Below are 25,961 nucleotides of genomic sequence, written 5' to 3' on the forward strand. Positions count from 1 at the left end.
GTCTATTGCAATTCATAATGTTCATTTGCTTATCTGACGCGGAGATGAAACATGCAAAGAACCTAGCACAGGCCTGGCACGTGGCAGATGCTAAAATGGGAGATATTACTTAATTATGTGACATGTAATGATGTCTCTCGGTGGCCAGTTTGAGTTCTAATAACAGAGGCACTGTACAGCATCCAAGTGTCTGCTCACAGGATCATGGACGGTTAGAAGGGAAGGAGCTGAGGGCACTCAAGTTCACCCTCTTCATTCTCTGGATAAGGAAACTGGGTTCAGATAAACCGCATCCTGGCCCAGCCCAGACCAGGGCAGATGCAAGGTGAACCCCAGCATCTTGCCCATCCTTCATCTCGCCCATCCTACCTGCCATGGAGTGCAAACATGCTGGTAGCACCCGAGACAAGGTGATTGATTGTTTTATAAAATGTAGGTTTCCAGGAGGAAAAATCATGTCTTTAGTCACTGCCAAAGGTCACGTCTATTGTTTCGTGGGATTCTTTTGGCCCCTTTAGCACTGGCCTGCGTACTTTTGCAGAGGAAGACAGAACAATAGCTTTTCTTCTCTTGCCTGTTCTTTCCCATGGTGCTCAGAAGGAAGCTTTCTCCTCCTCTACCCAGCTCTGCAAGCAAGCACAGCCGCCTTCTCACACCTGGGTGATGCCCCGTGCTGTCTGCAGAACGGACCAGCAGGCTTCTCTAACAAGTGCCGCCAACCAAATGGATCTCTGTACAGCCCGAGCCGGGGGGCGTTAGGCAGACACAGTCCCAACCATAAGTGTCCTTACTATATCATTGGCACACATGTAGCCTCACTGTAGTTTTCCAAGGTGGAGAAGGAGAAAGTCCCTGTTCAAAGACTGCAGCCAGTGTAATCAGAAGTCCCGTGGGGCTGGGACTCAGGGTAATTAACGGCTCCAACCCCTTCTGGGGGGGGGGGCTTCTCACTCCCCCATAATACTCATTCTTTTGGAAACTGCCATCCAAGAAAGAGGTGAGTGCTGTGCGAGTGTTTGTTTTTAAGAAAGGAGATTCTTCTTTGCTTTGTCGAAAAGCCAGTCAGGCAGGAGGAACAAGGGCAGGCCAAAGAAAAGAAGAGACATGGCAAACCACCCCCAGAAGCAGTGAGGACGCACTCACAGCAACGGCCTTCCTCGGCACGGTCCATGACGCTTGGGGACGGACCGACCAGGGCAACACACTGTTGTTTTCCTTCTCAGGTCTTTTCTAAAGTGTCCCACCCATTTATAGGCAGGACTGATTACACCCACAAAAAGACAGTTGCTGCTTAATCACATCTTTGACTTAGGGGTTACCATCTGTTTGTCATTCATGTTCCATTAAACTTAAGGGTGATTTTTTTTTTTTTACACTATTATAGGAAATGAATTTTTATATGCTTGAGTATATGAAAGAAAGTGGGATGCAAAAGACTCCCTGAGAAATGTAAGTGGCCTTTCTGGCTACTTTTCCACCTTGAAATCAAATAAATCCCAATAATTACACCCTCAGAGCCCAGCACCTCGTTTGGCCGTGTGTAATCGGATATTACTAACTGATGAGCTGTCAAAAAGGGAAGATACCAAAACTGCATTTATCAGACACCAGCAAAGACGTCTTCTCTCCCTAAAAAGTCCTACCCCTCTTCCCCCAACACCAGGGAGCATTAGCTTTAGCAATGAAGCCCGGGAATGTCTATCTTTTCCAAAACAATAGCCTGCTTGAACCCAGGGCAGGTTAACAAGAACACCATTCATTTCTTTCTTTAAAAAAAAAAAAAAATCAAGGTCAAATGGGATTTTATTTTATAGACCACCTGGCTCCTGGTCAGGGCAGGAGTACAAATGGAGGCCCAGCCTTCCACCTGTTCCTTCTCCTCCCACCCAAGACCATTCCTCACCTGGGGCAGCTTTAAGCACAGGGGTGTACACACCCTACCTGTAGATCCCAGTCCCTTCTGCAAGGTAAGAACAGAACAATCTGCTGTGTCTGCTCACCCTCACTTTTCACCCACATAAAACACAGCTCAGAGCTGTGAGGTACCAGCAACTGGGGACAATCTAAAGAGCTTCAGCGACAGCCTCGAGGCGGGTGCCCTGCTCTAGCCGTACCCCAGGAAGAGGTGCTGTGTCTCCCCAGGGGGCGCCTGAGCCTTGGTTACCTGGTTCTTCGGGGGGAGGCGGTGCGCTGACCTCAGGCTCTGGAATAACTTCCGGGGGTGGCGGGGGTGGGGCTGGTGGAGCTTTGACAGGGGTCGTGGACTCCGGGGTCTCAAATGCTTCTTCAGAGTCAGAACTCCTGATGGAAAGAGAGGGAGAGAAACACAAGGTTAAGCAGAGGCCTGGGCTAGTGCTGCTGAGCAGTGTGTGGCCTCCTGACTGACTCCCCCCCCCACCCCCCCGTGGAATCAGGCTTGCTGCCCAATTAAACCGTTCGAGAACAGACGCGAGGAAAGTCATTTCGCAGCATGAGTCCCAAGAGTGAATCTCAGTATCAGCTTTGTGCCCCAATGATAAATTCTCTGAACTCAGCTCTACTCAAAACGCACGTTTCTGGCCTTAGTGACAAACACAAACAGCGGAATCTTTTGATCAACTTTGGCACGTGTTATTTAGCGTCAACTCAGACAAACTGATACGGAGATGTTCTAAGGAACACTGTTCGATGCCATGGTTCCAACACACCCATAGATCCTCACTCCAAGACTCCACCTCATGCAGCCTCTCCCCACCCCACCCACCCCATCATCCTTTCCCTCTGCCCTTCCTTCCCAGCGCTTCTCATCACTTGTTACTGGAGATTTATTCTCTCTCTAAGCGTGTTAATTATTCTTCTCCTTTACCTAGTTGAAAAGGCCATGAGGGCAGAGGGGAATCACAGCATCCCTGAGCCTAAACCAGGAGGCAGGGAATGAATGAATGAATGCAGGCAAGCCAGTCAGCTGGAGGATGGGCCAGACCAAGACACTGACCCCACTGACCCCAACAGTGTGAAAATGCCCCCCCCCCAAAGTCTGCAGAAAAGGCGGCTCTCAAGGAAGATTCTTCACTCAGACAATGGACCAAAATTCCACGCAGAGGACACCCCACCCAATAACAAGGGGAGGCCACTCACTAAACTAAAGCCTTGTCCTGGGCCCATGAAAAGCCAAAGGAGACAACCTCTCTCCATCACCCTGCTTCCACCAGGGGTTCAAAGTTAAGCCAGAAAGAATGAGTTCTCCTCAAATCACGGAGCCACGCATGTGTCCTCCAGCCGGAGGGCAGCTCGTCGCTTGCTCAAGAGGCCCGGTCGTCTGCGGTCCTGGCCCAACCTTGCTCTGAAGATGCCAGAGTGCAAGAAGCATCACCTGGGCTGACTCCCATCTCTCAGAATATTTTAAATAGACCAAAATGCCATTTATTCAGTTGCTACAAGGGAGGTAATTATCAAGAGGGTGGATACTTAGGATTGCTGCTGGCACAAGTGATCCAGTGGGCAAATCTGGGTGAAAACATATAATCAGGGAGTGACACGTCAGGTGAGTATGGAGAACGAAATGCTCAGGCTGCCGAGCTCCCACAAAGGTCAAAGGATCAGTGACCTCTGCCAGGGTCAGCATCTTCTACAGACCATCTGTCAGCCAGCAGAGAGACCAGGAACCAACCAATCCCTCTACAGTCAGCCAGGACTGAAAAAAGGAGCCATGTGTGAGCTCGCCTTCAGAAAAATCTCCATCGATGTTTTTACAACGTGTTTGTCAGTGATTCACTTCATCCATGCCAAAGGTCCCCCACTCCCCCACCCCTCCAAGGACTCTGGCTCCTCCAACCAGTCACACGCCCTCCAGGGACCCAAAGAGATGAACAGAAACATCAGAGCTGCTTTTGATGGGATCCAATGAGCCGAAGCCTGCACACTATCAAATTTCACGAGCAAAGACTTAATTCATGCAAACACGATGGGGGCCGTGCTGACTTTTTACAAACACACATGAATAATACAGGGCTTAGCTTTTGTCTAGAGAGGAGAATATAAGATCCACACTTGGACAACAACACATCTAGGTCCCTGAAGTTTTGCGGAGTCTGTTTCCTAACCGTAGGAAACACACAAGGAAGTTACACAACTGAGCATCAAAGAGCAACAAGAACTGGGATCTGGCTGTGTCGCCCTGGCCCCCCAGCACTGCATGCGTCAGGGGCAACGCTGCCGAAACACACGGAGCCAACTTGCCTCTTTCCAGGGCTTCCTGGAAGGACCAGCAGACTGGGGTGCCCACAGCTGGTCACCGCCATCCACACCCACCGGGCCCATTCCACTGGGGACCACAGCCTCCAGGAGGTAAAAGCCATTTCTGCTAAGGAACAGCCTTAGTCCCCTGAATTCCCCTCCTAATTCTCTGGCATCTAAATCTCTTCAAGATGTCATGAAAAAGTTAGCTGCACCACCAGCCACACATGCTGTGACTGTCTCTGGCGTCCAGCAGATAGATAGATAGAGGGAGAGACTTCGAGCTCTTCCGTGGTTCTGCATCCCTGGGCCCTGGTGACGTATGGCGTTTGAGCACAAAGGGCCCCTGCTCTTTCCCAGCAGCACAAGCCGGCGACAGGGAGGGCTGTATGCTCTTGGGTTCACGCTGAGGAATTCCAAGCAGGTGTCTCCTGCTGCAGCTGCCCGGCCCACACACCTGCTCACAAGGGACCACTGTTCCCCCTGCCCTGCATGGGAGGTAGTGCGCGGAGAGGGAGAGGGCACAGCAAGTCTCTCTGTGGTTCTTTGCCTGTTTACTATGAACTATTCTGCGTCAAAACACCAGGGGCTACCACGGACCACTAGAATGGCATTCACTCCCAGCGTTGCCTGTGTTGTTGTCGTATTTCCACACCCTCTTCCCAGGAGCGGAGAGCAAGTTAATTAGAGGAGGATGGCAGCTTTTTTAATTAGCTCTTTTTTTCCCTCTTCAGTTACCCAGGGGGCTCAAAAACATTTCCAAGAGCAGGGATTTCTGCAGTCCACCCACAAAGAGCCTGTACATACAAATAAAGCGGCATTTTACAGTCCCATGCGCGAAAGCAGTTCCCACCGGCTGTTTGATTTTTATTTCTACGACAGAACTGAAATACAAGAAATTATTCTGTTAAGGCTCCACACACTTTCGAAATGAAAGAAAATTAATTTAATTTGCCTTGACGATGCATCAGAAAGAGAAATGTGGCACTACAGTTTGCTAAAATGTCTCTAAATTATAGAAAAATATATTTACCAGGATATGCATATGCTATGTTCTCCGTATAAGTAAATATGCAAATGTATGCAAATACAATGAAATACATGTATTTCTATAGTGTAAAGAAATTGCCCTTAATGGCCAGTCATGAAATATATTGACTTTAATTCCCAGCATGAAAAGCATTCTACGGAACAGCTATCAGATGGTAAACTTTTTGTTATGTGTCAGGCACTAGATTAAGCACATTTGTACACTTCTCCATAATCTTCAAAAATATCCTCCTGCTTGCTGGAGGGCAAGTCCATTTTACAGATGACACAACTATGGCCTAGAGAGGCAAATTACCTTGCCCGAGGCCATCTAGTTAGTAAGCAATGGAAGCAGGGCTCAAATCCAGAACTGTCTGCCTCTAAACTCTGTCTCCTTTTACATCAGTGGCTTCCAAACATTTACAGCAACAGAACTGTTTTTCCAAATGACTCTTATGTGAAATTCCTACGCATAAAGTAATATTTCATTTATTTTCAGCTCAGTTTATAATACATCCTTATTATAAAGCCTACCATTGAGAACAATTAGGCTAGTCTGATAAACCTGCAAATTTGGCACTAAGCGTTGGGGATGACGCCAGGGGTAGCATTATACCAGGGTGCACATCACCAGGAAAAGTCCTGCTACAGACCGATGAGTTATACAAACAGCGCCTGTTTTTAACAACCTGTCCTCTGATCATGGGCGATTCTTCAACAAGGCAGACAGAGCAGGAGAGCTCCCTAACCAAGCAAATCCGAATGAATCCATCAGCACAAGGCAATATGTGGGTGGCATCTAAGACAACACAGGGTGCTGTACAGAAGAGGAGGACACACGGAAACGTGTAATTCCAAGTGCGGACAGACGGTGCTAGCCGCTGAAACCCAAACCCGCCAAGCTCCCCAGGTGTGTGTCAGTGACGTTTTGAATACTTTTTCAAATATTCTCTTGGAATCCTACCGAGGACAATCTGAAAACCACACAATGAGGAACTCAGTCCACTCCATAGGGGACACGCTGTGTCAAAACAGAGCACCTCCTGAACCTGTCCCTAAAGCAAGACAGCTAGCTGGCAAAATCTAGAACCCAAGGGCCTGGTCACCTATATTTTTGGTTTGCTTCAGATATTTTCATGTTTTACTTCTATGAACTACAACAACAAAATAGTGCAAGATTAGCACCCACACATAAACACAGTAATATAAGGTAAGGAGTATCATATCATATACTATCTGTAAAGTATAACGTAGGTAATACAGTTAGTATAATGTAGTTAAGCTAGTATAATATAGACACGCATATATACAAATGTATGTGTGAATGTGTATGCACAAATAAAGCATGGGTATCTTTTAATAGAAATACTGTATAGTTTTCCAGCATATCATTAAATGGTTACATTTGTTCAAATTTTACTGGAGATAATTCAAGGGCTTGGGGTAGGAAATTTCAGAAAACATAGACTCTTCCCACTTTGAAGGTGGAAGAAAATTTAGAGATCATTTCCTATTCCAACACACTTATACATATGTTGTCTTTTAAAACCCGCGAGGAAACTGAGGCCCAGAGAGCTAAACTGACTACCCAAGGTCATGGGTCCATTCGTGGCAGAGCATCCACAGAACCAGGCCTGCCTCCAAATAAGAGCCTCCAAAACAAGCCTGTGCCCTCCTTCCCCCCTGGAAATCTAAAGTTACATATACCTAAATGTTACATGAGTATCAAGAAGTAGCTGTCCTGAAGCATTGCTAAAGGGGAGGAGATATTCCCATGTGCATATCTATTTCTAGATCCATTCCTCAGAATTGCAGTTTGCAGCTCCCACCGTGAAAGCGACCCAGGGGACAGAGGTTCTTGTGCACACCGGAACACCCAGTGAGAGTGTAAGGACACAGCAGACCCTCTAGAAGTAGGGGGCTTCCCGTGACATGAGCCCCACTCTCGAGCTCCTCGTGGAGGGTGCCGCCTGAGCAAGAAGAACAAGTGGGAATGCAGGCCCTCCCGCCACCTCCCTCCATTTGAGGCTACAACCCAGGGAAAGGAAGGACTGCTGGCCCAACGCCCTGCGTCAGGCCAAGAGACCATCTGCCGTCCCTGAAGACAAAGGAAACTGGGCTCTCGGCAGGTCACACTGTCTCATTCATCTCTTCATCTCACGTGAGTAAGAGTTTGATAGATTTGTGAGTGAGCGGATATTTGTGAAACTGCAGTGCACGAATTTCTAGTCATCAAAATATTCCGCTTTAGACCGCCTTGTCAACAAAGCCTGTCCCTACTCCAAACACACACACACACTGCCTCCTGCCTAAAACATTGACCAATTAATTTTTTCGAGTTGACTGCAAAGGGTCTTTCACCTTAACCTGACCATCCTGCACATAGAAAAGGAATTTGCTCTGCAATATTGCTCCCCAAGGTTTAGGTAAAGGGAGAATGGGATTTCAACACAAAGACCCTTCCTGGGCTGTCAGGTAACTGAGGAGCCCACGATCATGTGCTGTCATCCATGAACACGAAGCTAGCTCTGGCAAGCCAGGCTGCTAGAATTTTCCAGGCTGACACCCAGGGACAATCCCAGCAGATGAGGTCACATTATCACAAGATTCCCAGCACCTCGCATCTGTTGCAATCCTGTTTTCAAATTCAAGGAGCTGTCGCTTGGTGGCTCCACAGAAATGTCAGCAGGGTTCAAAGGGGCAAAGGTCATTGGCATACTGGCCGCCCCTAGGTTAGGCGGCACCCCCAGTGAGAAGTGGCAATGGTGACGGGGAAAGCGCACACACACAGACTGAGGTGACCACAGACCTGGTGACAACCAGAAACAGGAACTGACTCGAGATAAATAAAGTAAAAATGGAATTTATTGAGAGGCTGTGGTGGCTAAGGAACCATATTTGAAGAGACAGGGAGGAACGTCTAATGGGGTCATCTTGGGTCACATGCCTATCTCTTATGGGTACACGGGGGAGACAGAATTCCTACAAAAGCCAATCAGAAGGTGGGATGGATGGTAGGCAATCCACAAGCAACAAACATCGACCACAGAATTCCTCCCACTACACGACTCAATGTAACTGTGGCCTCAGATGAGTCACTTGGCCCCCCAGGTCCTTGGGCTGTTGGTCCAATAAGCAGGGATAATACCTGGAAGGATAATGCCTCCCCCACCCTTATTACTGCAGCTCCCATGGTGCCCTTGGCCTCCCAGCATTAAGAAATTTGGGGAACTGTGCGTTGTTAGCAGGCTGGAAGTCTTCTATGTTGGGCATGAAAGACAATCTGGAGGCTACACACAATGCGGACGGCTGCCCTGCCAGGCCGTTTGTGGGCGGAAGTGCGTCCTGGAGGACGTGGGTCACGCTGAGCTCGAATTCCCCCTGCCCTCGAGGGGCACACAGCCCACGGAGTACAGGTAATGTCTCACTCAGTGCAAATAAGAGGGTGCCAAAAAAGTGTATACACGTTTTAAGAAAGGAAAAAACTATTAAAATGGTAATACTCAATGTATACCAATAACAAAAGATGAATACAAGTCACATTTGACTTCTGCAATTACAAGAGGTGCTAAAAGTGGTTACCATGAGCGTCCACACACTTCTGATGACAGCGAACTATGGCTGGAGCAATGCTGACCAAAGTGTCCACTTGCATCTATTGTTTTGGCACCCCCGGTGCATTACTGAAGCACACTGAGAAGTCAGAGTTTTTATCGACACACCTCACATGTGGACTTCAACCAGCTTGTTAAGGCTTGAGGAGCCTAGAATGCCTGGTGAACGTCTTCTGGGAGCCAAGCAGCTGGGCTCTTCCCCTCAGCATCACTCCCTCCTGCTGAGAACACTGACCTTGAGCGAGGCCTCTGGAGACCTTGAAGTTTGGCCCAACTCAGAAAGAACGTACTTCCTGAGTGGGTTTAGTTTTTGTTCTATTTCACTGATCTGAACATTGGCAAGCCTCGGGGCCCTGCCCAGACTCAACGCTCAACCACACTTGCCACAGTTGCTCTCCTAATCAAAGACAAATTCCCCAGAAAACTTCTTTCTCAGCTCTGCTGAATAAACGGCAATGTGTGGGCCATCGTGTGTCTCAATGAACCTCACGCACGATTTTACACATGGCCATAGAATGCACAACCCTGGACTTGGGTGGGGGGCCAGAATACTTTAGTAAAAGTCTGACATTTAGAAAGTTTTCAAAGCTCATTTTCTCCCACCACCTGCAAACAGTGCTTTTGTACAGTAAAGGAGGGCTTAAATCTTGCGTCCTTCCTTTCACTCTCTTGAAGTGATAAAAAGGAAAAGAATGGCTGGTAAACAGTATATGAACGACAGGGAACATGTCCTGTCACACACGTTGAAAATGTGCTTTTTTCTTCAGGCATTGCCTGTTCCAGCATATTTTCACACCATTCTCTCATATGTAATGCAGTATCGTCAACCCAGGCTTTGACCCACTTATTAAAATTTCTGAACTGAGAAAGTCTGCATTAAAGCACCTTCTTTATGTATAATATATGAATTATACAATTCTGGTCATCTTGCAGAAGGAAACAGCACAGCATGCACCAAATATGAAAAAGAGAGTCAACAGATCTGGTTCCAAAATTCATGCTCTGGCACTGGGTAGGTGGGAAACCTCGGGCAGGTTTCGTAACATCCCGGGCCTCAGTTTTCCCACCTATGCAGTGGGTAGAAGCAGGTAGCATGTGGCAGTATCACTAACAACACGGGTTGCTTTGAGAACTGAGTTTGTCCATGTAAAGTAACTTGCAGAATGCCAGGCATTTAGAAGACACGTACTCTCTCTAGCCCTTAGTGTTAACATTCTACAACGGGGATTGTTGTATCCTTCACCTTAACATAATCAGAGAGACAGAAAGCATACTCATACTTTCTTTAAAGCGCCCTGCAGTCAGGGGACAGCTGTGCCAATGATTCATGAGTTTACAGAACGAAGAATGTGATTTTCTTGTTCTTCCCACACACACCACCCCCCACCTCCAAACACACACACACACAGCGAAAATGGCTGTGGGCAAGGAATTGTAAAAATTAAGCAATAAACTTCACTCTACTATTTACTGAATTAATTCACAGCCACTCAGAGAGAAAACGGAATCTGCAAAATAGAACAAGTGCTGATACGGTTTGTTCTGGGCTCCAGATACATTTGGCGTTTGTCCCTCTTGCGTTCCCTAGAAGGAAGACTTCTCAGAGACAGACGAGACGTGAAGAAGGGAGAAGCCAGTTACCACAGAGCCGGGGACAGAAGGTTCCAGGCAGAGAGAAGCACACGGTGAAAAGCCTAGAGGTTGGAAGGGGTTTGCCAAGTACAAGGCGTGGATGCCAGGCCCAGGGAGAGTGAAGTGGACCAGGAGAAGGTCAGCAGGAAGCGTTATGATGCCCATGGAGGGTTGTTCTGGGAAGGACTCACCCGGACGTATGTCGTTAAAAGGTAGTTCTGATCCGCTCCAGGAACCACAGCAGGGGCAGGAGTGGAGCGAGGTGGGGGGATCATCAGATCAGTGAGGAGATATTAGAGTACAGAAGAAAGACGACAGAACCTCGGACTAGAAGAGTATCAACTGAGAAGGTGAGAAGTGGCCAGGTGTGACACACACGTGGGAGGTTAAGGAGACAGGTGTCTGGGAAAACAGCTGAGATTCCAAGTGTGCTTTCAAAAAGTTCTGGCTAAAAGAAGCCTTTATTTTTACTTGCACTATAACTGATACCAGGAGGAAAATCATTTTTCTTGACTCCAACAGACTCTGAGTCATCTTTTACACCAGATGATTTAATAATAACACAAATATCGGAGCCATAATCAGTGGTTTAAATCCGAGAAGGCTGATAAGTAACCTCAGATTTCAGTTACATATAACAAAGCTCCAATGAACAGATACAATTTCCCACATCAAAAAGGCAAACTCCGTCAAGATGAAGGGATGGATATGCGACAATCCCTTAACCGAACTGAGTTAAAATAGACTCGTAGAGCTGATCTTCTTGCCAACAAACTACTCAATTTTATAATAAAAGGAACAGAATAAGGTATAAAATCTGACAAAAGTCACCTGGCTATTTTGATTTGTCATGCCTTCAAGCCCTCTAACTTAGAAACATACTCCAGCCTTCTCTGTTATTTTTGGGTCAAGATGTGAAAGGCCAGCTTTGTGCTTTGTTTCTCAAATTTCTCGTATGAAAGGCTCAAAGTTTTCCATTATCCCAAGGTTCCTGCTATTTAAAAGTCGTGCTTCAGGTTTCAGCTGGAATCTTAATGTAAGTCAAATTAAATAATTAGGGGCTTATCTCTTCTTTAGTTGTCACAGGACATGTTGACAGATGATGGAGCATTAGAAATAAGAAAAAGACAGAATCAAGGCTTTTGCCTAAGTTTTAGCCTATGCAACTGAGTAAAGTGGTCCTGATGAGCACATGTGCTCTAGCATGAATGCAGAATCCGATAAATTTTGCCCAGAATCAAGATGGAAAAACTCTGACACTTGACATTTCCACATCGCACTTCCTTCAAAAGCCAACACCAGAGAGGGTTCATTTGCTTGGCTCCGGTAACGATCTACAGGACCACTGAGAACTGGCCCACTCAACATCAGACCCGCTGATGAAAATCCATCAACCAAATCATCCTTCCAGAGCTTCTAAACCTAAGTCAATAGAAATCTTATAACAAAGGCACCAGGGATGGAAAAATAGCACTCCCATCAATGAATGAAAAAAATACTCTGACGCAGAAAAGTAATCAGACACTTCTAAGCACCATTTCAAGACGGAGGCCCCCAACCCTCAATTCCCCCTCAGACACTATTTTCACCCGAGGACTTGGAAGCAATGCCTCAGAAGGAAAGGGAAGGAGAGAGAAGAGGAAGGTATGTGTCCCGCAGAGCAAGGGACGCACTCCGTGGGCACACACCTGACTCAGTCGTTAATGGATGCTTGTCTGCGGAACGTCCTGAGGTGAGCTCGCTCGTGCTATCACTGGGGAGCCATACTCTCCTCCTTAGCTCCTCCCGGGTCCCAGACAAGTGAAAATGCAGACCTGCTTCCTGACAGGGGGACCCACGGTAAACACAGGGCTTGGGGACCTCTTAAAGACTTGAAATGCTGCTCCCAGTTTCCTCAGAGAATTCAGTGCCCTATTCTCCCTAGTTCTGCTGAGCCTAGAAAGGCAAGTGGTACCTGCTGGGTAGGACGTCTGCAGCTCCCCCAGCAGAACCCTGGCGGAACTGGAAGGGCCACACCTGACTTTGGCACCTGGACACCCCCCAACTCCACAATGTCCCCCAGCTCCCTTCCTCTCGAAGCAGAACACACCGTTTGCGACACGCCTGGCCCTTATCTGCTCCCAGTGTCCCTGTCCCCACTGCTTAGAAAACCTTTCACCTCGGAGCCCGTCGCGACCATTTTGGCCACGCACACATACTTTGTGCTCCTGGACCTGCAGCTCCGGAATGAAGCGGCCTTTCTCACTGTTCCGGCTCCCTCCACTGCTCCTTCCAGTGAGAATGCTTTATCTGAAATTCTTCAATTCCGGCCGCCCTCCTGGTTTGCTAACTCGCCGTAACAAATTTCGTACAATCTGGTCAGGCCAGCCTTTGAGTAGCTCTAATCTGCATGCTATCTACAAGGCCATACATTTTTCAGGGGAAATAAAATCTACTTTTGTCTACACATACAATGGGATATTAAGTAAAATGACATTGTGTTTCCCCTTAATTAGGACAAGCTGCGAGCACTGGGCGTATGTCCCCTAGTTCTCTGTGGAACAGCCCGGTCTATCCCCCACAACTCCCCTGGTGAGCAGCCTCTTGTGCACTAAACCATTGTCCACATGGGGCAGAAGAGTTGAAATTCTTTATTAACCAGTGAGGTCCACAGGGATAATTTTCAGGAAAACCAATTTCCAAACAATCCTAAAACAAGAAGCCACGCTCTTAATTCCAATAAGGACCCATAGATTAAAAGAGCGAGGCCGGCCAATCTCTTAGGTTGCAAATCTGGAAACTCAGAAAGAAAGAAAGTCAACTTGTATGATGCAGAGCAAGACAAAAAGAAACAAACAAAGGTGGGCTTTTCTCCTTTTTTTTTTTTCTTGAACACAAACTCAAATCTGATCACAAGACTCCTCTTGCGACTCCATCAAAGGCTCCCCATTATTGCCCAAACTCCTTAGCAGGAGCCCTTCAACATTTGGCCCCTGCCATTTCCCTGTGGTCCCCCCTCACCCTGAGTGCCCACTACTCAAGCCAGACCCCAAGGCTCTGCCAGCCCCCATGAGCTTGCTTTTGCTGCTCCCTCCACCAGGTGTGCCTTCCTACCCAGCAGACACCGCTTGCCTTTCTCGGCTCAGCAGAAGCATCACTTCCTCCAGGCAGCCCTCTGGCCCTGCTATTGCCATTGCTTCACGCCCCCTGCACACAGGTTTTCGCCCCAGTTCCTACAATACCCGCACGTACAGTTTGGGTTCATGGTATCAGCCTCCCTTGTAGACTGCAAGCTCCCTGCATGACAGGGTGTACACACGGCATCACTTTAGCCCCCAAGGTGCACACGACCCAGCCCCTAATTCTTCACGTGCAGCCATCATTCTGCCACTCCGGCCTATTCTATCTTACAAGTTGACTGCTCCAATTTCATCTAATATTTTTTACCAATAAAAGATTACACCTGGGTATGGAGGCGGTATTTCCCAGGGCCCCTGAGATTTGGGCAATTCATACTGTGTCCAGGAAAGCCTGTACCCACAATCACCCCACACCTCTGCTTCCCTTCCACACACCGTGCCAGGCACTTAAGCCCTGAGTTTTAGGAGGGGTGGTCGCATTTGGAGAAGTGGGGAAAAAACAGCATCCAGGAAATTAGAAATATAATATAAAAAGTTTGAGTATAGACTGGCAATGTAATATGTAAGCCTAGGAAAACGAGCAAAGAACAGAAACGATTATTAAAGAAACGCTGTCTGCGCAGGCTGGTTTCTGAGGTTTAGCACCTTCTTTTCCACTTTACAGGCATTAAAGGGTTTTCTTGTTTGAAACTGTGGAGACCAGTGATACTACTGTATCCTTTTGCACAATGTATCAGCATTTCAGGTTCTTCACCATTCTCTAGGAATTATATTAAAAACAAAACAAAAAGACCGAAAAACAGGAACATAGTATTTCATGAACATTTTATGTATCATTTCTTCTCCAGAGCCCCAAACACCAGCATGCATTCTTTCCTGTGTGCAGGATTTCTTCTGTGTGTAGAGGGCAATAGGGTGTTAACCCATTTCACGGATGTCATAACTGAGGCTCCTAAAGCTGATGACTGGTCTTGAACACAGAGTGAGCTGGCAATGCCATATGCCCAGGAACCTAAGACAGGTTTGCACTGAACCAGTGCTGTGAAAACTAGTGTTTTCTAAGGTAGTATTTGCCAACTCTGCACTGTTATTAACCATGGAGATGGGCTTGTTAAAGCTGATCTGGGCACACTCTCCCCTCTTTACCAGGGGAGCAGCAGGGCCAGGTCATCAGGCACCCCCTCAGTCTCAATGCCATCAGCCCCTCTGGTCCATGTAAACATGTAGGTCACAGGCATGGACCTAGTTCACTAGTCAGAAAAACAATGAGGAAACGGAGGAACCCCAGTCAGGAGAAGGAACCCATGCCTGGTCCACTGAGCCCACAAGCATGGCCAGGGCACAGGGACAGACTCACACAGGGAGGGCAGACACGAGAAATGCAGTGGGGAGAGGGCTCTGCTAGCTGCAGCCTCCGTTCAGCGCCCTGCCCAGTGCCGTCTCTAGAAGCTGGCAGCTGGCGACCACAGGGCTCTATCCTGCGGTGGCCTTGGAGTCTGGGAGCAGCCCCAGACTGAGCCGTCAGGCTGGGTGGTAAGACTGAGCCTGGGAGACATGTGGTCCACAGAGCTGGCTCAGACACTCTTCCCTCGTTTGTTATTAGAACCATTGGACATGAGCCCAGCGTGCTGCACTCCCCCTGCCCCTTTCCTTCCCTGTGCCCCAGTCACCTGTCTCAGCTTTGCCCTGGTACCTGAAGATACCCACTGTAGGTGCCAAACACCTGAAGGTTGTCCCAGGAGCAGGCTTGCCTCCCACGACACCCCAATTAGGGCAGGTGACACAGGCTAAGCTACTGAAAGGCAGTTCATAGACCAGGGTCCAGACACCGATTCTCCTCTCAGTCCCCTCACCTGCCCAACTTGGCTGTCGGTCCACACAGACAGCACTAGACTGCCCACGAAACTCCCCCAGGAGCTGAAAGCCCACTGGACACAAGCCCAGGAAGCCCAGGTAAGTCACCTGTTGTTGATCAAAGGCGATTCTGAAAGCCATAGACTATGATACTTTAGGTTTTGCAGGGTTTTTCCCCCCCAGTTTTCTTTTGATGGGGGGGGTCCCCTTTACATAAAGCCCACACTGAAAATTACCCCAGGGAAAAATCCTACCTGTCAGTCACAGGAGATACAGTCCCTCTTTTCTTTAAGTCAGTTTCATTGTTTTTTTCATGGGCAACAGAAGGGGCGTAGCTAGGGCCACAGAAAAGCCCTTCTGAGGAAGAAACACACTCAGGCTGGAAGGCCCTCGGGACCAGCCTGGCCCTGGTCTCCCCCCACCCCCACCCTGCGCACGAACTCACACCAGCTGGTCCCACACGTCCTCTGGGCGCTTCTGTCTTTTCCTGCTCCCCCCAGAGTAGAGTTCCTTGGAGACTGGTGCTGAGTGATTGCCGTCACTCCCCCGCACCCCTGCCCTCCAGGAAAGTGTCTTTAGGCTCATTTTGTTCTCTCCTCCAGAAGTCACAAGGTCCTCTTCTGAACGAGGCTGGGCCGGGAAACTGCACGTATGACCTACACGTGTGTAGATGTTTGCCCTGAAGTAAAGCCAGCCTCTCCTGCCTCTTTCCAGGAGGGACAATAAATACTTCCAGACCACTCCAGGCTGTGCCTTTAATGCAGAACAATGAAAAATTAGCAACTCCTACCAGGATCCTGAAGAATGGCCACGAGGAGTCTCTCTCAGAAGCTGGAGCCCCCCTGGACCCAGATTGCTTCTGAAGTTCCACAGGGACCCAGATCTGATCCCCATTAAAGCCTGTGCTTGTACAGCTCCTCGCTGGGCGGGCTGCCCCAAACAAGCTGGCAATTCTCCCTGTGAGATTCTCCCCCAGCGCAGAAAAAGAACAACCCACGTGCTGAACAAATGTCAAGCTTCAACCCAGACAAATGGCATGTCTTCAGCCACTTCTACTCGAAAACGAACAGTGTAAACATCCACCTCCTTGGAAACTGACCCCTAGGACATTTGAGGAGATGGAAGGAGTCGGAAAAGACGAAGACACTTTAGGGCAAAGCTAAGACTCAAGGGAAGGCCTGGACCAAGGACCCATGATTGGTCATTTTTATCCTCAAATGAACATCCACTACATTTCCTCAGGGGAGAGAGAATTTGCACTCTAAACTATTTCACTGCCCTGGGGTGCCTCTGATTGCAGCTTACCAAATGATACAGTCCATCTAAAAATATACCTTTTAGCAAACTGAAAGTTAAAAAGATAAAATGACTACCTGACTGTCTTTGAATAATGACTAGCAGAAAGACTTGAGTGGTATTTGACAAATGATGTGCTTGTGGGGAAAAGCCGTCTGTGATTTTGAAGACCTGGTGTTTCCAGCTCTAAAATTCTCAAACTCGGAAACTCTACAAACTCCTTGGTGTAAGTAAAGCTGGGATTCTGATGGCAAACTGCCTCAGCAGTTGGCCTGAGATGTCAGCCCCACAAGGATATGGAGCTACTAAGACCTGCCTCTTAGCGGGGTAGGAGCAAACTGAACCATGAGCAAAGGACCGCCCTGCCTCTACCCACCCACCATGACCCCCAGCCCAGAGCCAGTAGCTGCTGCTTTTTCCACTTAAGGAGGAGGAAGCAGAGGAAATGAGAGAAGCAGCGGTCCCAGAGGAAACAAGTTCTTCTCAGTAAGGCGGGTTGGCAGGTACAAACCTGTGGGAAGTCCAGCATGCCAAAAGCTCGTTGACTACACAGCCCACGCAAGGCATTGTGCACAAACCCACCTTCCGTCCCAGGAGATGCTTTCCTTTGCAAGCGCTAAGAATGCAGGAACAGAGGTAATCCGTGACTCACAGGCCCACCCAGCCCCGCCTCATACCCAATGAGGAGCAGCTTCCACAGGTGGAAAGAGATGCAGGAGGGGAAGAGAGACCAGCCCAGAGATGGACAGAAGACGCTGCGGAGGAGAGCAGAGGGGAGCTGAGCACAGAGGTATGGCAGAAAACAGACATCTAGGAAGAGCAAAACATCCAGAAGGGGAGCGAAAAGAGAGAGGGGAAAGGGAGAGGGCAGGGCCGAGGTGCGGGAGAAGGGGCGAGGGTCCCGCTGACACCTGCGAGACCTGCTAATCAGCTGCAGCCTGCCAGGAATTCTGTCTGGGTTGCTCCCAAGAGCATGTAGGCAGGGTCGCATGTCCTTGAAACAGTGGCACTGGCAGGATCTTGCGACGCCACACGGTGGCAACAGGCAGGCACGGTGCTGAACCGGTGGTTTCTGTGGCAGTGGGTCGGGTCCTCGCATCAAGCCCACAGAACCTAACGCTTGAGGTCCAGCCAAGCTTCTCCCTGCCCCTCCAAGCCCCCAAGTGCAGGCTCTCTCAGCACAGCTCAGCGTGCACGTGCTTGCGACTCTTTTGGCTGGTAAGACATTTCATTGATTCGTTCATGCATTCATTCAACAAATTATTTACTGAGGACCTACTATGTGCCAGGCACTGTGCTACATGCTGGGACACAAGCATAAACAAGTAGAATGCCCTCATGTTGCCTACACTCTGAGGAGAACAGTTAAAGGAGACCAGACACATAACTCCAAATTGTGCTGAATATTACAAAGAACTCCAAGAGGATGAAACAGAGCGGTGGTGTCCAATAAACAGCCACTTGCCATAACAGGGCTATTCTAACTAAATTCAACGAAATTTAAAATTGGGTTTCTTGGATGCACCACCCACATTTCAAGGGCGGAAGAGCCACATGTGGCTAGTGGTTACCATACTGGACGGTACAGATTAGAGAACCTCCCCATCCTCGCAGAAGGTTCTATTGGACAGCACTGGAGAAGGTGCCAGTGTGGGGCAGAGTTCCTCCCAGACTCCTGACAGCAAATGCAAAGGCTCTGAGGCAGGTGAGTGTTGCATGTTGACAGGTGACCAGTGTGGCCAGAGAACAGCAGGCAGGAGGAGAAGGGGGGCCGGACCTCCAGGCCTATAGGCCCCCACAAGGGGTGGATTTTAGACTAACAGCAATGAAAGGACTGTGAGCTGGTCTGTTAGCTAGTAAGGGAGGGGAAGGAAAAGGAGAAGGCAACATTTAACTCTCGGGTTTCTGGCTGGAGCAGCTGGGTGGATGAGGTGCCTGCCGTGTGCTGAGATGGGAACTGTGTGCGGACTGGCTTAGTTTGCACACATGTTATTTTGTGTTCGAAAGGAGGGAGGTCATCAGGGAGGGGACATGGGTCCAAGTCCCGCACCAACCCCTGTACGACCAGGGCTCCACAAATTACAAGCCACTGCCTATTTTTGTCAAGTTTTACTAGAACGTTGGTTGACCAGTTGTCTGTGGCTGCTTTCGCCCTCTCAAAGCAGAGCTGACTTGCTGCATCAAAGATCACATGGCCTCCAAAATCCAAAATATTGACTCTCTGGCCCTTTACAGAAAAAGTTTGCTGACCCCTTGATTTAAGCCCTCCAGAGACCTTGGTCTGCTTATCCATAAAATGGGGGTAGAAGTGCCTGCTTTGTGGGATTAATGGATGCAATATTTCTATAACAGAAAACACCAGAGTCTACCCAGACAAGGCTAAGAGGAAGAGCTTTTCACTCTCGGCTTTGACACTCCAGCATTGAGCTGTCTCCACGTTTGGCGATGCAAATAGGCTCATGCCACACACCTGCTCTCCAGAAACCACTGCTAAGGTGAATTTGTAAATATAAACAGAACCAGTGTCATCCGAGCTACTGCTTTCAACGCAGGATCGATGTATATGAGCAGTTGCAACTGAGTCACTTCTTTGTGGCCAACCAGTCTCTCCCAGATTCTTGTCCAACAAAAGCATTAGCCCATGAACAATTGGTTTTCATGGAACAACTGTTTACAATGCCTACGTCTTCATCATTAATCTTAGGGGGAAAGGATGGAATTGTTCAACATCCTTTGCTTATCCCGGTTTGCTGCTCCAGCTCAGGCAATCCATCTGTCAAGAACAGCCCATCATATTTCAGGCTAAAGTGGTTCCTAGGCAACCAAAACTATAGACACAGAAACAGGCTCTCCACCATAGAAAGAAACATGAGGATGGGGGCAGAAGGGTCAATGGGGAAAGACTGGCCCAGAATCCACTGACCTTCACGTAACACTTACCCACAGTCTCTCCATCAGTGCCCCAGCCCTAGCTGCTTGTCCTACTGTTAGCAGGTCCCCACGCCTGTACCATAGCAGAAAGAGATGGCATGACCCCTTGGACAACTGGTAGCTAGCTGAGGGCCTCGGAATGTTCTGCCTTCAGGCCACCTTAGAGAAAACCTGCAGATAAGTCCCACAGAGAAGGAAGTGAAGGGCCAGGGTCCTCTTGTACACAAGCACCTGGCTACAAGGGCCACGCTGGCCATACGTGGGAATGACAGCGAGAAAAAAAGCACCTGCTCGGGGCTCAGTGCCGTTGTCCCTCTCAAAAGTGGTGTGTTGAAACTCTAACCCCCAATGTAATTAGGTCATGAGGGTGGAGCCCTCATGATGGATTAGTGCCCTTCTGAAAAGAGTTTCTCTCTCTCTCTGTCTCTCTCTGTCTCTGTCTCTCTGTCTCTCTGTGCCATGTAAGGACATAAGAAAATGGCCATCTGAAAACCAGGAAATGGGCCCTCAACAGACAACCAGACACTGGATCTTCTGACACAGTGATTGTGGACTTCCCAGTCTCCAGAAATACTCGTATGAGAAATAAGTGTTGTTTAAGCCACATGGAAGCTCCAGTATTTTTGTTCAAGCAGCCTGAACAAGCCAGCCCCCAAGAGCTTCCTTTGAGACTCAGGCAATTTCCATTTTACAGATAACTTTGTAGCTTATTCTGTTTTTTGGGGGGTGTTGGGGGGTGGAAACTCTACTAATTTTGTCCAACAATAATATCCAAAGTGAAATCTGCTTCCAGGAACTAAGAAACTGTCTGCAGCCCACAGTAACACTGTCATTTAAGCTACATGACTTAGCCAAGGGTCGCCTCAAGAAACAAGGCTTTGAAAGAGATTCAATGAGGCCTAAAGCAAGATTCCTGCCAGGAACCCCAGCGGCCCTTTCTGGCCTTCTCAATGACTTAAATGTTGGCAATTGTCAGGCACAAAGTGTCCCCGCTTTTGCTGCTGTCTGGTGCTTTCGTCTTCTCAGTCTTTACAGATGTGGCTGCTCACCTATGAGGCAGTTGGGACAAAACTCATCACAGGAGCCTCTCAACAGCTCCCAGACTGAAAGACAGGGTCAGGAGCCACACAAAGATGAAAGGGACCAAACCCCCACTTTGTCGTGGGGGACCACAGATCAGGGGAGCCCCAACCCCCTATTGGAACCACACAACCTAGTGAGGTGGTGCCCAAGATTTCTCCCTGGTGCTGGCTGCTCTCACGGATACAATTCTGATTCCACCTGCTTCTCAGATCCCAGCTCAAACTTATCAGCTTTCCCCCAAACGTGCTCCCAATCCAGTTTTCCTGTCTTGGCAAATGCCACATCTCTCTCTTAGTCATGCAAGCTTAAACCACGGTCTTCAACCTTCCCACTCCTAGCTCATCAATCACGGGGGCCTGTTGCTTCATCCATCTCACTTCCCTCCATCCATCCTGGCCCTTCTATCTTGATTCTCACGGGTCTACAGCGGCATGGGTTTCCCTATTTGTGACTAGTTTTATAGCGCTGGGGACATGTGTGGTGCCACAGTCGAAGCAGCTGAACTTGCCAACAGGACAACCCGTTTTACTCCCAGATGGTAATGCCCCTCCACCCCCATCCCCCGGCTGCCTCTTGGTGACTAGGGTGTGGGAATTCGCAGGAAGCTGAGGGAACCCCTGGAACAAGGGTCTCCAACAACACAAAGGACAAAGTAGCCAACACTGCTTCACTTAGCAGAAGCTGAGCCACAAGGGACTGCCACAGAAGAAAGGCACAAACAGGGTCTAATCAAGCGATTTAGACCACATTGACTGGAGTACTTCCTGTCCCTTTCCTGTGTGTATTTCCCACACGTCTGCTGAGAAGTGTTTTCTGCAGCGGAATTCTCCTCTCTGTTTCCCCTCTTCTATTTGCAAACAATGACTCTATCGCTACCAGAACTTCTTTCCCAGACAGGAAAGAAGCAGTTAGAGGAGTCCATGCTTTCTCATGGACCAGGATGGGGAGACTTAACTAACTCAAGGCTTCTCAAACCTTTTTGCCTAGAAATCACATGGGTATCTATATACGTGATGCTTAAAATGATGCTTCTGATTCAGCTGGTCTGGGGTGGGGCCTGAGAGTCTGCATTTCTAACCAGCCCCTAGGGGAAGCTGATGCTGTTTGTGGGCCACCTGGGAGTTGCAAGGGCCCGATCAATACTTGAACCGCCAGCCTCCCTTCCCCAACTCCCAATCCCATGTGCTTTCCTGCTGCTACTCCCCAAGGGGAGACACAGGACTGGTGATCTCCCTCCTTCCTTATCCTATTGCATCCTGTACAGAACAGAGCTACTGTATTTTCCCGAAAATAAGACTGGGTCTTATATTAATTTTTGCTCCATTACGGCTTATTTTCAGGGGATGTCTTATTTTTTTAATGTACAACAATCTACATGTATTCAAATACAGTCATGTCATCTTCTTCTGGAACATCGTCATAATGTACTAAATGCATCCGCCTGTCTGAGAACTTAACTGGGGCTTATTTTTGGGGTAGGTCTCATTTTCGGGGGAACACAGTATCATCCGGGGCTACCAAAGCTGCCTGAAGCACCCCAAGCCTGAAATCTGAAGATGTGAAATCCTGTAACAAAAAACAAAACAAAAAATTCCTGCAGTCACTTCCAAATCACCCCCGTCTTCCTCTGTCTTTTGGTTTCACTCTAAGGCCCAGGCCCTCCCTAAGCCGATCTTTCACAGGGACCCACCAGAGAAAAAGACATGCATTCCCCCCAGATTCCAGTTGTCACGGAGTGCGCCTCGCCTCGCAGCAGGTGTGCACCCTGAGTTGTCCCTCCTGCAGCCCTGGCAGCTTCGTCTCACAGTGGAAGCGCCTTTCCAGCCACAGACCATGTGCTCTGCTGTCTTGTGTATGACGCTTGTGCATGGCAACATATACTATCATGAAAGCCTTGAGCGTGTGCAGAAAAGGGATGCTCTCTTAATACATTTTTTAAAACCTCTAGACGGGAAATGAGCAAATCTGTAGCTGAAAACCAAGCTCCAGTTATTCAGCGAGCAGAGATGGGATGGGATGGTAGAGAAAAATTGTCGCTAGGAATGGCACCCACCCCAAACGGTGCCTCAGTCTCCATTTTTAAAAACAAAAATGTTAGGGGAAGGAGGACGGGGTTTTGTGAAAGAGTAAATACCCTGTCCTAACGATCTGCATTGAGAGACATTTCAGAAGTAGCAGATCCAGGGAGAGAGGCCTCAGGCTGGCGCGTGAGGACCAACTCAACCGTGCAACATTTGATAAGCAGCTTCCACCACAATATGGCCCTTCAGCCTGGGGTTTTATGTAAACACTATTGTCCCCCCCCACAGAGCAGAACCGTAGGGGACTTTATCCAAAAAGGCAGTGTACCTAACAGAACCTCTCCAAACTCAGACCTCATCCTACAGGATACTGGTCATTTATTAACTCAACTGGGAAAGAGGGCAGGGATGTAAGAGGCTGGTGAGCCGAATTGCCAATGGCTGAGGAGCGCATTTTCCCAAACATATGATCCCATTATCTTTTCCAAGTCTCTTAAGCTCTTTGAGACAGGTCTTGAGCCCTGCTATCTAGCTAGCTAGTGTCTGATTAACTGATTTCCAGTTTACAGAATTTTTAAAAATAGGTTGAAATTGTCCTTTTTTGCGGAGGCGTGAATTCTCCCTCCATGGTAATTTCTATTTCCATGCATCGCACAGTACTACACGTGGAAGAAAACCTGGGCAAGCATAGGCTTCCAGGGCAAGCAGGGCAAATAAAGCCTCCAACATGATCCGCCTCCATGCATTGTAAGACGATGCTCGCTCAAGCTGGAGGGATGAAGACAGATGATCAGTGCACACCTGCTCCTAAGTGAGGTTCGCTGCTGAAGAGCTGGAGCCTGGAAAACCATTGAGGCTCAGCCTAGGATTACATCACCGCGCTGAGCCAGCTCCTCACTGAAGCCCAGGCATGGGGATGAGTGGGGACGCCCCACATGGCTCCGCATCCCTACTACAACACACGGCCCAATCCCTACAGTCTTTTAATCTACACAAGGGCTCTCATGAACCGGCCAGTTTACCAGCCCTGTCCCCAAATCCCCAGAAAATGCTCTTCTCTGAAACACATTCTTCTCTTTGGGAAAGGAGAGCTCGTCAGAGTGGATTGTGGAGGCTCATTCTGCATACAAGTCTGACCTGCTGAAATAGGGGCCCGGACGCCAGCTCTACGCAATGAGCCCCCTCCTCCAGACATGCCTGGGGAGGTAACGGAGACAACCATACGGAAATGGCAATTCTCCTAAGCACCCATCTAGGAGAAACGGCCACTTCTGAACACATTAGCTCTGTGGTTTAGAGAAAGGGTAGGATTCCTGGATCGATGCACAAATCCTGCCTCAAGCAACAGACCGACTACAAGACTGTTTGGCTGGCTTTTCTAAGAATAGCCAGGGCCTTGCCCTCCACAGTGCTCACCAGACAGCGAGTGCCTGGATGCTTAGGCTAACCCCACTGCCTGTCCACCAGCAATGCTCCACGCCATCTGCCTAGCCATGCCAGTGGCTGCCCCAAAACTGGTCTGTCTCATGGGCACCAAGCTGCCACTCAAGGGTTCTTCCCAAGAGGCTCTTGTTGATGCCCGGCTGCTCCCTTGCAGGAAATACCACTGTGCCAGGGGTGCCGAGTTAAGATGTTGGTGGCGAAAGGAGCCCCCACCATGCGCTGGGATGCTGAATAACAGAAACTGAATTCCAGGGGTCACTGTATCCCCCCGGGAAATGTCCTGGGGCTACCAGATTTTCATTGCAGAGGGGGCACCAAAATGCTAGGAGCAGCCACCAGGTAAAGCCATGCAAGGCTGCCGAGAACCCCCGGCCAGCCCCAGCTCCAGGCTGCATAGGCGTCAGGAGAAGCGACACTAACAAAGCCCAGGCAGCCTGTCCTCCTCCAGGGAAGCTCCGGATGGCCGGGGAGCACTTACATTGCCTCAGAAGCCTCCTGGTTCAGGTCGCAGGCTGGGACTGGCTGCAGGGACTGCGACCCTCCCATCCTCGCTGCGCCCTGGCGAGCAGGCTAGCCGCGAGCAGGGCCAGCGTCCTGGCGTGCTTCCTCCAGCCGGGAGCCCGGGGCGGGCCGGCCAGCGGCCGGGGCTGCTGCACTGCAGAGGGGAGCAGCTGCTGGCATCCGTGGTGGCGGCGGCAGCAGGGAGCTGCGGTTCGGGACGCGATCTGGAGGCCGGAGAGCGAGCGCCGCGGAAGTGTGCGCGCGTGTGGCCGGCGCGCGCCTGTGTGTGTGCGTGATTGTGGCGCGCGCGGCTGTGCTCGGGGCGCGCAAGTCTGAGCGTGAGCGCCGCCGGTGTGGTCCGAAAGCTCTGCTCTTAACCGCCCCCCACTAGCCCAGCTTGTGTGTGTGACACGGTGATGTCATCATCACGGTGCAACCCTACGACAGCATCTTCACAAAGCTCCATCGCGGGCTCCGGAAATGGGGGGAGGACGAAGACCCTCCCTCTGCACCCGCACCCCCTCCCCCAGCCGCGCCCCGACCGCCGGCATTGTGTGGCTTTGAAATGGAAACGTACTGTGGGCTGGGGAGCCTGCGGCCCCAGGAGGGGGCGCGTGGTGGTCTCCCCGGCTGACCACCGAGTAGTGAGGGGTACGCTGGCTCATCCCTCCAGGAGGAAGGAAATGGACTCTCCCGCCCATGTCAGGCGGGTGGCTGGAGGTGCAGGTAAACAGGCTGCGATGGGAAACGTGCAAGATGTTTGCAGGCTCTATCTGCCACCGTCTGCCTCTTTCAGGCTGCTGGCCAGGCCTGGACAGCTGAGGCCTGGGCCAGGGAGGTGGGAGGGCCTGGACACCCCCTACAGTGAGCCCAGGACAGGTCTCCACCGACAACTTTGCTCACATAATTGGGGGGGAGGGGGGCGGTAAGAGAGGTTGGGGCAAGCTGGGGAGAAAGAGGCACAGGGCCTGCTTTATGGTCTGCAACCCCATCTTAGGCCAGGAGATGAGTTCTCCACAGCCAGGCCAAGGAAGGTGAGAAGTCCACCTCAGGTCCCTAATGCTGTAACAAAGGTATGTGTGGTGGGGGGAGGGGGGGAGGCAGGTCGCAATGACGTGCAATCAAAGGGCCCACCTCTGATTCTAAACACAGGCTGAGCTTGCAGGAATGTCCGTGACTCCCCATCACAGGGCCCCCAGCACCCACCCCCATTCCAGGCTGGG

The 25,961-nt window shown here is 49.6% G+C and overlaps 1 protein-coding gene across 38 annotated transcripts in view; it reads right to left on the reverse strand.

Annotated features, from left to right (window-relative positions):
* The window catches only part of TACC2 (transforming acidic coiled-coil containing protein 2), a 186,526-nt gene that overhangs the window by 43,045 nt on the left and 117,520 nt on the right, over positions 1-25,961 (reverse strand). For 35 of the 38 annotated variants that reach the window (XM_019752901.3, XM_074338945.2, XM_074338935.2 and 32 more), the window contains one exon: positions 2,165-2,301. In XM_019752901.3, coding sequence (XP_019608460.3) covers positions 2,165-2,301 — 137 coding nt within the window. Of the gene's footprint in view, positions 1-2,164; positions 2,302-24,715; positions 25,133-25,961 lie in introns of those variants that run through there. The other 3 variants (XM_019752921.3, XM_019752920.3, XM_019752923.3) reach the window with 3 other exon arrangements.

The sequence above is a fragment of the Rhinolophus sinicus genome, chromosome 15 (genome assembly GCF_057876585.1).
Source record: "Rhinolophus sinicus isolate RSI-liver-muscle chromosome 15, RSI-T2T, whole genome shotgun sequence".
Lineage (NCBI taxonomy): Eukaryota > Metazoa > Chordata > Mammalia > Chiroptera > Rhinolophidae > Rhinolophus > Rhinolophus sinicus.